Source organism: Pongo abelii, chromosome 1 (assembly GCF_028885655.2).
Source record: "Pongo abelii isolate AG06213 chromosome 1, NHGRI_mPonAbe1-v2.0_pri, whole genome shotgun sequence".
Taxonomy (NCBI): Eukaryota; Metazoa; Chordata; class Mammalia; order Primates; family Hominidae; genus Pongo; species Pongo abelii.
Genome location: NC_071985.2, coordinates 168251807 through 168269139, shown reverse-complemented (window position 1 = coordinate 168269139; position 17333 = coordinate 168251807). Strand labels below are relative to the sequence as shown.

General features: G+C 44.6%; 1 protein-coding gene across 12 annotated transcripts in view; it reads right to left on the bottom strand.

Moving 5' to 3' along the window:
• JAK1 (Janus kinase 1) overlaps window positions 1–17333 on the bottom strand; it is a 187862-nt gene that overhangs the window by 23519 nt on the left and 147010 nt on the right. For all 12 annotated transcript variants that reach the window (XM_054554279.2, XM_054554290.2, XM_054554310.2 and 9 more), the window contains exons 5-10: window positions 15874–16027; window positions 11811–11974; window positions 9383–9725; window positions 7304–7489; window positions 3115–3272; window positions 661–784 (exon numbers count right to left, since the gene is read on the bottom strand). In XM_054554279.2, coding sequence (XP_054410254.1) covers window positions 661–784; window positions 3115–3272; window positions 7304–7489; window positions 9383–9725; window positions 11811–11974; window positions 15874–16027 — 1129 coding nt within the window. The remainder of the gene's footprint in view (window positions 1–660; window positions 785–3114; window positions 3273–7303; window positions 7490–9382; window positions 9726–11810; window positions 11975–15873; window positions 16028–17333) is intronic.

Here is a 17333-nt window from a genome sequence, read left to right as displayed (position 1 = left end):
ATAGTTTTTTTAATTACATGAATAACAAAGGCATTTGTGGTCTAGTGAGGCAAAGTCAGTAATTCTGGCGAATATCTTAGCCCTCAGAATGTATCTCACATCATCCCCAGCTTCAGCTACGCTTCAGTCACTAAAAGACATCTCTATTCATTGTTCTAAGATGGGGTGGCAATTTGTTGAAGTGTCTGAAGCTACCATTTGGAAAAAACTGTGTTAGGCCATGTGGATGAAGTGGCATTTGGGCGCTGGTTTGTACCAGTGAATGCTGTAGACAGGCATAGCTCTGGGTCTGAGATGATGTTGGCACTGAGTCTAAATAAACCACTCTACATAATGACACTATACTTTCCAAGTGTTGGGTGTGAATTGGTTTTCTGGTCATGTTCTGTCTTCCAGAGCCATGGTGGACCCCCACCATGGGTCCCATGAAGGAAGAAGGAAAGGGCCCTACAGGGGAAGGATGTAGGGGTCTGGCTATTGGGGAGCAGTCTCCTTTTGAGGGCAGGGGCCCTTGCCTGACCTCCCAGGGATCTTCTCAGAGACCCAGGCTTTTCAATTCCACCCTGCCAAGGGTGGTTCTGTCTGCAGCAGCTCCTCAACCAGGCTACACTGGACACCTCATGGCTGTATGGCCTGGTCCAAGCCAGTGTCCTGACTGACCTCAGACTTCTCAAAGCAGGTGACGGTCATGAGGATGTTGTCAAAGTCGGTGCAGCTCCACCTCAGCACGTACATCCCCTCCTCGCTTCCTTCTTGCCGCAATTTATTGATGGCGTATTCTGTACTAGAGGGACAAGTAGGCAAAGGGAGAAAGAGCTCACACCAAACAGGACATTGAACCTCTGGGCTATCCACTCTCCTGAGCTGCCTCAAGTCTTAACGGCCCCATCACACTATCTGCCCGGGATCCTAAAGTCCCCTCTGATGCCATCCATGAGTGTAGTGGAAATACCGAGTGGCCTCAGGACCGACGGAGTCTCCAAGGTTGAGAAGAGGACTCAGCCTCCTGCCCAAGGCAAAGAGCCCTGCTTGTCCCCACGTTCCCTACGGACAGCGTCTCCAGCTCGAGACAGAAGAGCCTCTCTGAAGGCTGGTGATGAGGAGCTGCCATGCCTCCCCTCCACCCCTAGCCAGCCCAGTGGGAGCACAAACCTCAGGGAGGTGGGAACTAGAGGCCATATTGTTTATTATTGTATCACCATGGGCTCACACTGAGAGAATACATCAGTGAGGATTGGACAGATGTTAGTAGGAACAGGCCTGTCTTACACTTTTTTGTATCCCCAGGACCAGTGAGTCCTGGCATGTAGAGAGCAGTGAATACTGACTGAATACATCCCTGCATGAGGTGAGTGCTGCTTGCTAAGTGCTGGTGAGAGAAGGCCGCCATGGTTCGTGTGTTTTAGAGAGACAGGGACATTGTGTACTTTCTAACTGCACCATGCCTTTGCTTGTGCTGACCTCTCATCTAGGTACCCTTTCCGCGCTTTAAGGCCTGGCAAGCCATCATTGATTCTTTGGTTTAATCAGATTTGAATGCCACCTACTCTGAGCAGGCTCTTTAGGCAAGGAATGTCAGCATCCCATCAAACATGAAATATCCATTCATTCAACAAATACTCACTGAGGGCCTACAATGTGTCAGACCCTGTGTGTGCTAAGAAAGCAGTGAGCAATGCAGCCCCAGCCTTTGGGAAGCTCATATTCTGGGAGGTGAGGGTAGTCAGACCAGGAACAAATGTTATGTTATGTAAATAAACATAGTATCTCAGGAGGTCAACAACTGCCACTGAAGGAAAATAAGGCAGAGTGCAGCGGCCAACATGTATGGGATGGAGAAGGAAGGGAAAGAGGTATGATTTTATATAAGGCGGTCAAGGAAGACTTCACGGATAAGGTGATATCTGACTAGCACCTGAAGGAAGTGGAGGCTGCGCAGATTCTGGAGGAAGGGCATTCTGGGCCAAGGGAAGAGCGAGTGCCTGGGCCCTGAAGCACAACCATGGCTGGGACATTGGCAGAAGACGCTTTTCAAATGCTCAACCCCTTGCTCTGCCATTCTTTGCATGTCTGTTTCCCTATGAGTCTGTGAGCCTCTCAAGGCCAGGGCCATGTGACTACTAAGCTACCTGTCCACAAGGTAGCCAGAAGAGGGAAGAAGGTGAGAAGCACATCATGTGGAAGGTGGCAGAAGAGATGCTTCCCCAGATATTCTGTGGTCTGAAAAGAGAGGCTCAGAAGAAACACAGCAGCTGGCTGTTTTCCTTTGCCTGAAGGGCTGTCATATGTAAGAGCAAGTCAACGGAATCCCTGTTGTCTCAAGAGGCAGAATTCAAGTGAGTAGGCAGAAGTTACAGAGAAGCCCACTACAGCTCAGCTCCATATCAGAAAGGTATGCACGTCTCTCACAGTCAGAGCTCGAATCCATGGGCTGCCTCACACATTGCCCATCACCAGGGGTACTTCAGCACAGGCTGCCAGTTCTGAGATGCAGGTGGGACAAGGCATCCCACACAGCCCCTTCTGGCCTTAAGTCTGTATTACCCTCACGGTCCCCACTGTTCACCTGGCACCTTGGGACAAGCTGACTGACAATTCCATTTACTACACTGTCTGATGCTAAGATCGTCATCTGATCTTCCTTTTTCTTCTTTTATATATTTTAGAGATGGGATATTGCTATGTTGCCCAGGCTAGAATTGAACTCCTGGGCTCAAGTGATCCTCCCACCTCAGCCTCTCAAGGAGCTGAAACCACAGGCACATGGCAGCACGCTCAGCTGTGTTCAGTGTTTCTTGAATTGCCCACATTGTTTGACACAGCAAGAAATCAGAAAGTGTAGTACTTCTTGATCAGCTATGGAGAGGTGAGGGGGTTAAACTATGAAGAGAGATCCAAGTAAAGAAGCAGCATTGAGGGGCTGCTGCAAAGAGGATGGCAGGAGATTACAGGAAGGCCTGACCAGAGCTTGGACAGCAGGGAGGAAAGGAGGACAGCCAACAAGTACCAGGCAGCATGGTCAACTGGCCTGACCTAAACAATGATGACATGCCCCATCACTAAAACATGGGCTCTCTGCACACCAAAGGCAACTGATAAGGTTCTAGGACCAACCAGATTGGACCATGACAGCCATTCTGTATGTTGTGGACGATCAACGGGGGGGCCACGTCGGTGCAGAGGTAATGATGGGCGTCTGCTGTGAGCCGGAAGTAGCCATCTACCAGGGACACAAAGGACAAGGCCTCCTCGTGGGAAGAGAGCTTCAGTTCCTGTTGAAAGAGAAGAAATTCCCATGGTTACATCATGTCTCTATCAGCTTAAGTGGCTGATTCTATAGGGAGGTACACGGTGAGAAGATTTTTATAACCCAATGGGAACCCCAAAGGGAAAACCTTTTCATCAATACTAAATATACCCCTTGTATTTATTTATTTATTTATTTATTTATTTATTTGAGATGGAGTTTCACTCTGTCGCCCAGGCTGGAGTGCAGTGGCGAGATTTCGGCTCACTGCAACTTCCGCCTCCTGGGTCCAAGTGATTCTTCTGCCTCAGCCTCCCAAGTAGTTGGGATTACAGGCACCTGCCACCACACCTGGCTAATTTTTGTATTTTTAGTAGATACGGGGTTTCACCATGTTGGCCAGGCTGGTCTTGAACTCCTGACCTTGAGTGATCTCCCACCTTGGCCTCCCAAAGTGCTGGGATTACAGCCGTGAGCCACTGCGCCCGATCCCCCTTGCATTTATATAGGACTTTCACTGTTCAACACATTTTCCCATCTATTATCTCAAACTATCAGATGATGTTAGAGTGTGTGTGTGTGCGTGTGTGTGTGTGTGTGCGCGTGCGTGCGTGCGTGCGTGTGTGTGTTGGGTGGGGGGAGGCTGTGGCAGGCAGGGAGACATGCAGAGAAGCTGTCCCCTGGGTCCAGATGGGAGAAGAGGAAGCCTGAATCAAAGTGGCAGAGGCACAAAAGTGGAGGTGGGAAGGGGCAAAGCATGCACCGTAATCTTGGCACTCAACAGTGAATGGCTAAATCAGCATTATTCCTGCTTGGGAGAAAAGAAACAGAGGCAGTGTGGTTCATCTCATAGCAGACTTGCTCTAGAAGGTGAAACTCCTGGATTTTAATCTAGGAATAATCCCAGGCCCAGTGAAGAGTTTGCTAGATTAAGCCTAGAGAGCTCTGAGAGTTGGAGAGAGCAGAGTGTCTTACTCAGAGTGGGAAGAGGCAAAGGCACCTGTGGAGAAGAGGAGGGAGGGGATTTCCATCAAGGAAGGTGTTCTGAAAGACACCTGTGTTGTAGATTTGGGGTACTTTTGTCCTGATCATTGATCCCTGAAGAGACTGCCCATTTGACAGGAACTATCAGGTCAATCAAGAACACTTCCTGGCAAGGGAAGGTATGCAAAAGCCATGATGTGGAGCTTTGACTCACAAAAAAAACATTAAAAAGCATCTGAGGCTTCAAAAAAGGGCAAAATGACTCTTTCATAGCCCTGTAGAAAGGAGAGGCAGGTGGCAGAAACGAGAGGACAGTGAAGGGAAAAAGGAGCAGGGGAGACAAGCCACTCGGCAGGAGGGAGGTCAGGGGCCCAATGCAGCTGTACTGCCGAAGGAAGCATGCCTGGGGCTATGAGGAAGGAGGCCTGGAGAGGGCAGGGTCACCATAGGAATGGCACCTCAGGAAAGAGAAACCACACTGAGCACACTGCCTTGCACGTGTGACCAGGCACCCACCTGCGGATATCCCTGAAGAGCAAATTCAAGATGCTCTGAACAAGGGGCAGGCTGGCCTGGGCAGCCCCTCACCCAGCCACATGATAAGCAAGACCACATCTGCACTTACATTTCCTGAGAACAGGAGTCTAAACAGAAATTAGGGATGCCAAGGAGATGCAGAGAGAAGTGATACAACAAGGTCTGACTTGACAACATGCTGGTATCAGGGTTTCTTCAAAGTACTGCCTGATTAAAGGGCTTGGAAATCCCATGGCTGGGAGGGGACAACGAGGGCATGAGATTCTAAACTGGCAGCATGGAGCAGTGGTCAACCCTCAGCTCAGGCTCTAGAGCCAGCTGCTCTGGGTTCAAATCGCAGCCTCTCCACCTGCTAGTAGGGTTATGCATATGGAATCATCATTTTTATAGGTCAAAATGATCAAATATTGGCAATTTCAAATGCTTTAACCTAACAGCTGTGTGACCTTGGACAGGTTACTTAACCTCTTCATGCCTCAGTTTCCCCTTATCATACTCACCCACAGCGTTGACATGAAAATTAAAAGAGGTGGTATTTGTGAAGTGCTCAGAATAGGAAGTGCCCAACACATAGTAAGGGCTAGCGTGGTAAAGAAAAACAAACTAATGGAGGAATCAAGTATTTCTTTCTTCCTGCCCTCCTCCTGCTCCCTCCACAGCACTGTAGCTTGGCATAGAATCACTGGCCCATGTGGCCAGGGTGAGCTCTGACTTAGATGACGGGTGCACCAACTTGTGTTGGTGCTAGACTTGACTGTGTCAACCAGGACAGGACAGGATGGGGCAGGCTCATAAAATGTGCACCAGGCAGACACCACGTTGAAGAGCCAGATCATGGACATGTCAGCCTCTCCCTCACTCCCTTCAGGGTTTCTGAGGGATGATAACTCCTTAGAAGCCAAAGCAACACAGGCAAAATGCACAGGCAGGAACCAGACAGAGCTGGGCAAGTGCCTGCCACTTTCTCACTGAGTGACCCTGTGCAAGATCCCATGCCTCTTGATTAGTCTCAGATTCCTCATTTCAAGTAGAGCTGAGGCTCAGTCCTCTGAGGTTCTTATAAGGACTAAGACAGACCAAGATACAGGCACAGCATATAACATGGGGCCTAATATCCAGGATGCAGCACATAACACGGGGCCTAATATCCAGGATGTGCTCCATCAACAGCACTTCTTTTCTCCCTCCATTTCGCATCTTTCCACTAACATCCATCTGAGCTCTTCTACTTCTCCCCCTTCACTTTGTTTTTACTATATTTTTCTAATAAAATGTATGTTTTTTGTTTAAAAAAAAGGAGGGGAGAATAAGAAATTTAAAACCACTCATAATGCCACCATAAATAAGTGGCTGTTAATATTTACTTTTCTAAGAGCATGTGTATATACATGCATACCTATTGATATTTTGAACAAAACTGGTCCCATTCTATAGGTAAAGTTTTATATCCTGCTTTTTTTCCCTGACCTTTTTTCCAGGTCATTAAAAAATTCAGCAACCTGATTGTCTAATATTCTGCTACTCAGGCAAATTGTGATTTATTTTCTTATTCTCCTATTATTGTATATTTAAGTTATTTTCAGAATTTTGGCACTTTAATTACTACTGGAATGAACATTCTTATTCATAAACCACAACCTGCCTCTCACATTGTTTCTGGAAGATAGATTCATTCTCTAGATTCCTAAACAGAGGGATATATAAATATTTTCAAGGCTTTTAACAGGTTGCCAAACTGTTTTCCAAAAGGTTATACCAGAAAGACAAGTTATTCTGAATACAGGAGAGTGACTGTCTGCCCTAAACCCTATCACCAAGCTCTTCCTCAGCACTGAGCGTTATCACTGTGACATAGTATCTGCCACATTTGGGCAGAATGTGGCCTTTCCTGGTGTTGGCTCCACTCACCTTAAGAGTGCTAGCTGTCTCACCAGCCGCTCTCTCTGCATGTTGTTGGTTGTGACTTCCCCTGACACAAACAGGTTTATTTTGGCAGAGTTCCCACTTCCTGCTTGTTTAGATTATGTCCTCAAGTGATACCAAAAAAGAGGAAGTGAGATTAAACACCCCTTCCTCTGTCCGAGAGTCACTGCGGTGTGCCTGACACCACATCGATGACTGCCACTGTGGCCGAGGCTCGCCTGAGGGCAACGTGGAGCTTCCTGCTTTGCACTTCAGCTCAGCAGAGAGGCCGTGCCAGAGCCCTTGAGAGGAAACACTGACATTTGCTGGTTTTCTTTTCCTTCAAATCCACTAGCTTTGTGAATTAAATATTGATGCTGAGGTATATTTGGGAGGGAAGCAAATCCTAAGGCAGATTCACATTTCTGAGACCAAAGAAAGGCACTGGAAGGTATCGGTGTAACTTTAAAACACTGAGAATGCCTTGGTAATAGGAACTTTTTGGCTTCAATAAGAAAATCCTATTTTCTCTTTAGGACAGGAACTCTGAAAATCATGTACTGCAGAACGGAACTCAGCAATTCTCCCTCTCATCACCAGATCCAGACTTAAGAGCTTCTGGGACAAACTTACCATTTTCTTGTTGTCCTGCTTGTTAATGCTGACCACAGACTCCTTTATTACAATGTGAGTGATTTCAGGGAAGTAAGAAAAATTGTTCCACTCTTCCCGGATCTTGTTTTTCTCCTCATCCTTCTTGTGTTTATTTTCCAGTTTTTTCCGCTTCAGTTTATTTTTTTCCTTTTCAACAGAAACAACCTGATAAGATACATAAAAGGGACAGGGTTAAGTTGCTTTCCTCATTTTCTATTGGTAAAGGTCAATGCTGCTGGGAAACCTATGCAGGGCCTAGGCCCAAGGAAGAGAAAGCCAGCTCGTCTGGACTTGCAGAAGGATTGGGGGAGTTGGCACCTGCAGGGTTAGGAACAAAGAACTGGGTTATATCAGGGAATCCTGGGCTTTCACATCTGGAAGAGACCTTAATGAGCACACTGTCTAAACTATATAATACGCAATGTGCACGGAAATTCAGAAAGGGAAATCACCGCTCACCAGACATGCATCTACATTCAGGTCCCCTCACTTCCAGACTACTACACATGCTCTGACACAGACAGATAACATACTCTTCCCAGTTCCCACTGAGCTGAACATGAGCTTTCTCCTATTACCAATCGTCTTGACTTTATAACAGTACTCAAGTTGGGATTTTCCAGAGAAGACATGAATTTCATGCTTGAAATAATCTACACACTGAATAATATATATCTGCACAAGTGAAAATATTTTGTGTCGCATGAGCCCTGGAGACCAGAGATCTAGGTTAAGTTCCTGCCTCTGCCAATTACTTAACTAGTTACATCATCTCTTTGAGCCTCATTTTCCTTATTCATGAAATAGAGAGCTTACATCTTCACAGGGTTCTCTGAGATTAGACAAGTACTAACTAACACAGTATAATACCTACTATATAGAAAGCCCTCAGTAAGTATCAAGCATTATTGTTTTAGCAAGAGAATAAAATAGGAGGAGAAAATGAGTCTCATATTTTATTCATTTATTTAATTTTTTGAGACAGTGTCTTGCTGTCACCCAGGCTGGAGCACAGTAGCAAGGTCATGGCTCACTATAGCCTTGACCTCCCGGGCTCAGGCAATCCTCCCAACTCAGCCTCCCAAGTAGCTAGGACCACAGGCATGTGCTACCACATCCTGCTAATTTTTGTATATTTTGTAAAGATAGGGTTTCACCATGTTGCCCAGGCTAGTCTCGAACTCCTGGGCTCAAGTGATCTGCCTGCCTCAGCCTCCCAAAGTGCTGGGGTTACAGGTGTGAGCCACTGCACCCACCCACATTTACTTTAATATTATTAATTACAGTAATAATAATTGTAACAGTTATAATAATTTATTCAACATTTATTATGTTGCCAGGCTTTGTGCTAAATGCCATTTAGTTTCTTCACAACCTTGAGTCAGACAGTAGGTACCTCCATTTAACAGATGCATAATTTTTAGCTGCAGATAAAGGTGAAATAACTCTCCTAAGGCCATATAAGTCATGAAGCTAGGAATTGAACCACGTCTACGTGGGTCTAAAACCCATGCTCTTAAGCCACTCTGCTCTATTTCTTCATCCAATAAACATCTCATAAAGAAGCCTCCATAAAGCAAAATCAATTAGTCAATTTCACAGAGCCAGAGGCCTCAGTTCAATTCTTGGCACAAATGCTTATTAGTTATGACCCTGGGCAAATTTCTTAACTTCTCTGTGCCTCTTTGTATTCATCTCTAAAATGGAGATAATAGCAATACTTCCCTCAAAGGTTTTTTTACTTTTAGAAATAAATGAGTTAATACTTGTAAAATACTTAGAAAAGTACTTGGCACATGGTAAACACTCAGGAACTATCTGCTATTATTATTATACTACTACGTATTAAACATGTTGTTATATTTCTCTACATAACTCAATACTCATTTAGACCTTGTGCTACAGGGATGAAATAAAATATGAATGATACATGGTCTCCTAAATAAACTCAGCCTATGGGAGTGATGGACATGCAGACAGATGACTCCAGAAGGATAAATAGCATACGCTATGTGACACGGGAATGTTCTCTTTGATCGACTGCCAACAGCCACTTACATTTGGTTTATGCCTCCACTGGATTCCAAGATTCCCAGTCACCATCACTTCGTAGTACAGAACGTTTCCAATGTCATTCGAATGAAACCAATTCATCTCATTTTCTGATGAAATCAGTAACATGGAAGTCTCAAATATTTCAGCACCGTAATGTTTTGTCAAAGTTTCCAAAGTAGCCAAGTATTTCACCTTCAGGTCATGCGTGGACACGCTGCTGTCACAAATGGTCTTGTTGTTAAATTCCTTTAGGAAATCCTTGAAAACATTATTTATCCTCATCCTGGTGAGAAGGTTCCTCTGTCTGATGGACTTATTCAATGTTTCTGGAATATATCGCTTGTAGCTAAAAGACAGTAGAAAAGTACATCTCTTTTTCATGTACAGGTTAGGAGAAAATAGTTTAGAAACAAATCTAAGTCCATGAATCCACATGTTGCCAAATGGGAAAGGGAGATCTATTCCCAGAGGACGTTAGATGGAGTAAGCACTGAAGATGACCATCATAAGGAGATGCAGGTGAAGAGAAACTGGGAAAGAAAAGAAAAGCACATGCTCCACAGATTTCACTGAAATGGGAATTGCTACAGGTATTGCCCAATTTTCAGGTCACCAAGGCAGGGCATCTACATTTTTGCTTGCTAGCTTCACCATTCTTGTGCACATTAGTACTCACATCTACACACTGTTACTAGGATTGAGCATCAGTTAGAAAACGGTCTGCAAGGTGTTAGGAGCAATTATCAATTTGTGTGATGAGAAATGCTTTGTATGTTCTATTTGCATGTCTGATTTATAACTTTTCTAAACAGATCACATTTTTTATTTTAAAAATGAGAAAGAAAGGCTGGGGGCAGTGGCTCACGCCTATAATCCCAGCACTTTGGGAGGCTGAGGCGGGCGGATCACCTGAGGTTGGGAGTGAGAGACCAGCTTGACCAACATGGAGAAACCCCATCTGTACTAAAAATACAAAAGTAGCCGGGTATAGTGGCACATGCCTGTAATCCCAGCTACTCAGGAGGCTGAGGCAGGAGAATCACTTGAACCTGGGAGGCGGAAGTTGCAGTGAGCCAAGATCACGCCATTGCACTTCGGCCTGGGCAACAAGAGCAAAACTCCATCCCCCCAGCCTCCCGCCTCCCAAAAAAGAGAGAGAGAGAGAGAAAGACATACTAAAGCTAATTAATACAAAAGACTTAGTGTTTGCCATGTGAATATGAATCAGATATATTATTTAAAAGATCAACAGGTAAGCTGAAAGATTAGTTACCTATCCAGGTGCTAGTGGGTGAGTATCTATAACAAACAGAATCTAAACAAGCTGATATACTGCTAGAACAGGAGTCAATGTTAAGAAGAACGTGAGTACCCATGAAACAAAGAACAAGTCCACTGGGGGCCAAACAAATGTGGAGACTGATCTGCTTGTTACTCCCAGGACTGAGACAGCACCTGGCCCCAGGTCATCCCTGCCGCATGGAGTGGCTTCAGAACAGTAGAAAATTGTGAAGTTTGGGATTTATCTTCAACAAGTGTTATTTTTCTTTTAGATTAATGTAACAGAATTAGAGAAGAACTGTCATTTTTCAATTTAGCTTATGAAAAAATAAAGAGGAAGTGCCCAAAGTGAAGGCCACAGAAAAAAGAGAAAGCAGCAGTTGAGCAGTATTGACTCAATCCCTGCATCACTGAGGAGCGAGCTGTGATCTGCTCTAGACTCTGGTCAAGTGCAAGGAGAAACAAGCAGCAACCTGATGAGAAGACGCATGCCACCTATCACAAACAATGCAGCTACGAAGTCCCTTCTTCAAAATGAGACCGTCTTCATTTATGACCATCCTAATAGCCTACTGGTGAAAAAAAACTACTGGATGTCATAGATGGACAGAACTTAAATATTCCTTCACAGAGACTTGATCTCAAATGATATTTTTAAGTAAATGCAGTTTTCTTGAGATATTTAATAGTAGTTGATCAATTCTCACATTAGAATTAACAGCTCTGTAGTGAACTACTGTAACGCGTTCAGAGTTCAGGCTTGGGATGGTAGTTGCTGCTTACAGAACTGTACTGAGAAGGATTTTTAAGATGGCTCCAAAACAAAAGGAAAAAATGCAGTGATAGATGACAGTGTCCACCATGGGCAAGGAGGGGACGGAGAAGGCCTGGGGGTCACTAAATTTTATTGGCATCCTCAGCTCAGCAATTTCACCCAAGCACAAATTTCTGAGATTAGCAGCCAACATCCAAAATCAAGACACAATTATAATTATGCTACGTGTATGTAGTAAACATTCTAAGTAAGATCTGGGTTTCATAGAGAGCAAAGGTCAGCCAAACCCTGGCAGTAATTAAGCTGAAATGTGTAAGAACATGTAGAAACACCACCATCCTCACAATCAATTCTTCAGCCAGTGGGAAGCTTTACCTGATGTCCTTGGGCAGTTCTGGCAACTGCATCTTCTTCATCATGGCATAGTGTGAGATGGCCAGGACAGCCATCCCTAGACACTCATTCTCAATATCATGTCCATCCTGCTCGGTCTTGGGGTCTCGAATAGGAGCCAGGCATTTCACCAAATCATACTGTCCCTAGGAGCAAAGGGGAGAAACCATGAGAGCCCACCTGTTTTTGATCTTGACAGGAAGGCTACCTACACAGGGAGGTGCTGCCTAGAAACGCAGCACAGCAACGAGACGAATCGGATTGACAGTTTCTCTAGCATCAGAGCTCTTTTCAACAGAGTTGGATGTGAAGGGGCTCAGGAGATGTTCTCCCACGCTCATTAATTTAACAAACATTGACTGAGCACTATGCCAGGCGCTGGGGAACACTACAGACGTATGAAGTCCCTTCACCATAGAAGTGATGCTGACAAACACTGTGTACTAGGCCTGGACTGCGCCAGAGCAAGGGAAGGTGACACTGGGCTGAGGTCTGATCATGCATGAATTCCACAAACATGCTTAGATGGCCGTGTCTAGGAGCTGGGTGTACAGAGTTGATGGGGCTCTCCCTCCATTCTGGTGTAGCTCTAGAGAAAGGGGAACGTTCCACAGTGCATCATCACCACATGTACATTTTCCCACATCTGCCGTTCGAGTTTCCCGTAGTGAAATGTGTCACCAAAACATACCCCCTCACTGATGGAGGTGCACAGCATTCTAAGAACTAACGGGAACTTTAAACACAAAAACTAAAACAAGGCTAACCAGCAGTGCCCAGCCTGGCTTTGTACAGAGTGAAAACGATAATTCCAGTGCCGGCTCCCACTGATTAAATCCTGCCTCAGTGCTGCCACACAGTGCTTGGTTCCTTTATTTAGTCCTCATAACACCTTACTAGATGGATGTTAACATCGTCATCTCCAACAGATGAGGAATCTAAGGCACAAAACAGTAAACAGCCCCTATTCAGTCACTCCTTCATTTGGTAATTATTGAGAACTAATTATGGGCTAGATGTTCTTCTAGGTGCTAGGGAAACAGCAATAAACTAAACCACGTTCCTGATCTCCTGGAGATTCTACTCTAAGGAGAAAGAAAAGAATAAATGAATAGGAGTATCTAACGTCAGGTAGTTATAAAACCCCAAGTCAAGCAGAAGAACTGAGTACCCTGGGGGCCCAGGGCTTAGCAAGTGGTAGGCTGGGATTAAATCTAGACCTGGCCAGGACCACTGTTCAATGCTGTGCTACAGCCACACTCGGTTTTCATCAAATGACTTAAAGTACATAGAACACTAAAGTGTGAACTCTTTAGCCTTTCTCCAGCTTGGAGCAGGGCAGGCACAAAGCCTGAGAGAAGTGTTCCTGCATATGTGAGATGCTCTCTTTCCCTGAAGAACTTCAGATTAATGGTTTTTGGATGGAGGGCTCCCACTGCTCCCGTTTCTCTTCTTTTCACCATGGGATATCTTGTTTCTCTCAGGTGAGGAAAGGTCACTGACATTCCAAAAACTTCTGAGGAACAATGATCTATGCCAGCAATGTGTGAAGAGCAAAGCAAAACCTGAAACTGTCCTGTTGGGCTGTGGTTTTTTTGTAAACATTCACTGTACAGCTACCTCAAGTCACTTATTCCTGAGCCTCCAAAAGGTCAATCTAATGCCATGCTTATTCTTCAAGTACAGCACACTCTTCCTTTACACCTCTGCTCCCGGGAAAGGTAAAGAATAAATCTCAGCTATGGATACACAGAACTGGGAAGCTGAATCCAAAAAGACCATCTAAAAATGGCCAGTTCATTTTCTTTTTTTCCACACAGTATCTGCCTGGGGCTGTGCACTGTCCCCTTTCTCTGTTGTCTCTATGGCAGTTCTAAGGCACAGATGGAATGGAGATAATGGACAATTAGTAACTAAAGCCCTAGAATGGGACATAACTCTGACACAGATATACTGATACGTGTGTGATCTCACACATAATGGTCTACTCTAAGGAAATAATAAACAGAACGTGCACAGGAACACCTACGTATGCAGTTGTTCACAACAGACTATAAAGTAATAGCATAATAGGGAAAACGAGAAAAACAGAAAATGTCCAGGAACGGGTGACTAAGTTAAACAAATGATGGCTTTTCCTCTGGACTCCAGCCTCATTACTCAATTTCCTACTTGAAATCTCCACTTGTATGTTTCACAGGCATCTCCGAAAAAGGACTCCTGATTTCTGCCCCTTCCACACCCCTAAGACCTTCCCTGTGTGGGGAATGACTCCATTATCCATCCGACATCACCCAAAACAAAAACCCAGTCATCATCTTTGATTCCTCAAATTCTCTCAGCTTCCACATCCTATCAACATCCTATCAACAGCAAATCCTATCAATTCTATCTTCGAGATGAACGGCAGATCTACTCATTTTTCTCCACTGCCACTGTTGCTACACTAGGCCAAACTAGCATTTTCTCTCCCAGGATCATTGCTGCAGACTCTCAGCTTATATGTTTCGAGTGTACTCTTGGACCCAGCACAATCTACTTTCCACATGTAACAAGAATCATCATTGACTTGAAACATACAGAAAATGAAGCCTTCCAAATGGCTTCCCACCACACTCAGGGTTAAAGCATAATCCCTTGCCAGCTCCTACAAGGCTCTGTGTATGTGATCTGCCCCCACCTGCCTCTCCAGCCTCGTTCCCCATCACCCTCCTCTGGTCTGCAGCCACATGGCCTCTCCTCGCAGCTCTACTGGCCCTCAGGGCCTTCCCCCATTCTGTTCCCTCTACATCAGATCTTTTCAACTGAGGCTGAGGGGAGAGTCGACAATATTGAAGACATTTTTGGTCATCACTGCTAAGGAGAGAGTGCTACTGACATCTACTGGGTGGAGGCAGGGATGCTGGTAAATACCCTACAATGCACAGGGCAGGCCATCACAGCAAAGAATCATCCGGGCCAAAAGGTCAGTAGTGCTGCTGCTGAGACATTCTACATGGAAGAAATAGTCCCCCACCCCTCTCTTAGAATTGCAGATTCCTTTTTATTCTTCAGGATTCATTATAAATGTTACCTCCTTAGAGAGACCTTCTCTGATCATATGATTTAACTTAGGTCTTCCCATTCAAACCCCCCTGTCCATATTCTCTATTGCAAGCTTCTGCTTTCACAGTACTTTCCATAATTTCTTACATATTATCTATGTATCATTTTATTTGCTTGTTTTCTAACTTGATGTACATCTGATGCATGCAGAGGCCATGTCTGTCTTGTTCACTCCAGCATCTCCAGCACCTTAGCAGGTACAAGTGCCTGAGGCAAATAGTACACAGACATCCAGTCAATATTTGTTGAATAAATGAATTGTTACAAATTCATTAAAACAATGAAGATCAATATTTTAACTGACATTTGAAGGACAAACAATAAAAAAAATCAGATGAATAAAAAAGCAGTTTACAAAACAAAATGAACCATAAAATATTTTCAAAATCTATACAGTATCTAAATTTGCATGTTAAAATCAGGAAGCATACTACTAAAAATCTTAGCAATCTCAGAGTAAATGTAACTTCACGTGATTCTACCTTCTCTGTTTTTTTTCTAGCGTCTAATCTTTCTATCCTACCACCAGTGACAGAGTGGCTATCTCCTTCCTCCCCAAACATTACTACGGCTGCTGAGAAGTGCCTTCTTCAGCCCTGTTGAATTACATCTTCTAACAAGCAGAGGCTTCCCTCTGACCTCTGCACATAAGGCTATTAATACGGATGAAAAATAAAATGGTAGGAGGTGGGGAAAAAGAAAGGAATAGGAAAGAAAGGAAGCCCCAAAGCCCACAAGCTGGATAACCAGCCTCTTGGAAAGCTGAAATGCTGCCTTTTTTCTCCTCACTTGGGGCAAGTCCAGGTGTGGCAAGAACTTACCCAGAACAGGCCTTAAAGTACTCTAGCACCACCAAGTTCAGCTGCAGCAGGGGGTCTGAGTTCTACAATGCCTCTCCCATCCCACAAACTCCAGCTTCTCCTGGGCCCAAACTTCCTACCTGAGCAAACAGATACTCCAGTGAGCTGGCATCAAGGAGAGGGGTTGCATCTGGAACCTTTTTTTTCTCGTAGCCATTTTTCTGCTTCTTTGGAGAATGACGCCACACTGACTGCTCATTGTCGTTGGTTCCATGCCAATTGGTGAAATAGAACCTGGAAGGCACGAAAATGAATGCCAATTGTGGCAAAGGGGACCCAGATGTGAGCAGGGTGTCCTGGCTCACCAACAGTGGTCAGTGCCGGAGGCTGAAGTGCCCTGAGAAGCAGGCAGACAACCCTGCCCCTTGCAGCCCCTCACCATCTCTTTCCTTCTTACTAGCACTGCGTGAGAAGTGTCCCATCAGCACCTCCTCTATGACTCAGGGAGCTAAAGTGACTTCCCGAAGATCACAAAGACAGCTCCTCTGACTTCTCACTATGCTTCCAGAATAGGGAAACACCTGCTGACGGGAACTCCATGCTAACCACAGCTCCCTGCATGCTTACCATCAGCCACACTGCTAAGCCCATTCTGCCTCGAATCCAAGACCAATTTGATTGACATTTTAACATTCCTGCAATTTAGTTTCATCATGCAATCAAGATATACAGCTTACGTGGCAGTGTTTCCTACTTCCCAGATTGCTATTAAACTGATGGTGTATCTTACATGATGAATAGGATTTTAAAAGAGAGCTACCCAAACACCACTACAGGCATCATGAAACGAGTTAACAAGCACTTTATATATATTATGTTATTTAATCTTCACAGCAACTCTACAAGGTAGGTTTCCTTCATTTTACAGATGAGGAAAACTGAGATTCCAAGAGGCTAGGTGACCTAAAACTACAAAAGCCTGTTCTCTTCACTACTACAGTTGACCCTTGAACAGCATGGGTTTCAACCACAGAAGTCCATTCATACACAGATTTTTTTTTTCAATAAGTATATTGAAAATTTTTTTGGAGATTTGCAACAGTTTGAAAAAACTGACGAACTGTGTAGCACAGAAATTTTTTTTTTAATTTCAGAAAAAGGTACATCATGAATACATAAGATATATACAGGTTACTAGTCTATTTATGTGTTAATTGTTTATGTTATTGGTAAGGCTTCCAGTCAACAGTGGGCTATTATTATTAGCTATGTTTTGGAGGGTCAAAGTTATGCATGGATTGTCAATTGCACAGGGGGTTGGTGCCCCTAACCCTACCTTCCATATATAACTTCCTCTGTCACCTGTAAGAAAAACACAATGAGTTCTGGAATGTGTGGAAGTGACTAAAGGGAAGTGACTGAGCCAAGCCAGCCCAGGCCATCTGTAGGCTACAGACTCAGCTGGTACCTAGGTCTCTTTCCCTTGACTTGCCCATGAACTAATGAGAAAAGAACCATGTCATGGAGAAGCAATAAATACAACTCCCTCTTTCCCTGCAAAAAGCTGCTGCTACACTTCAACATCTGTCACTGTGCTGTT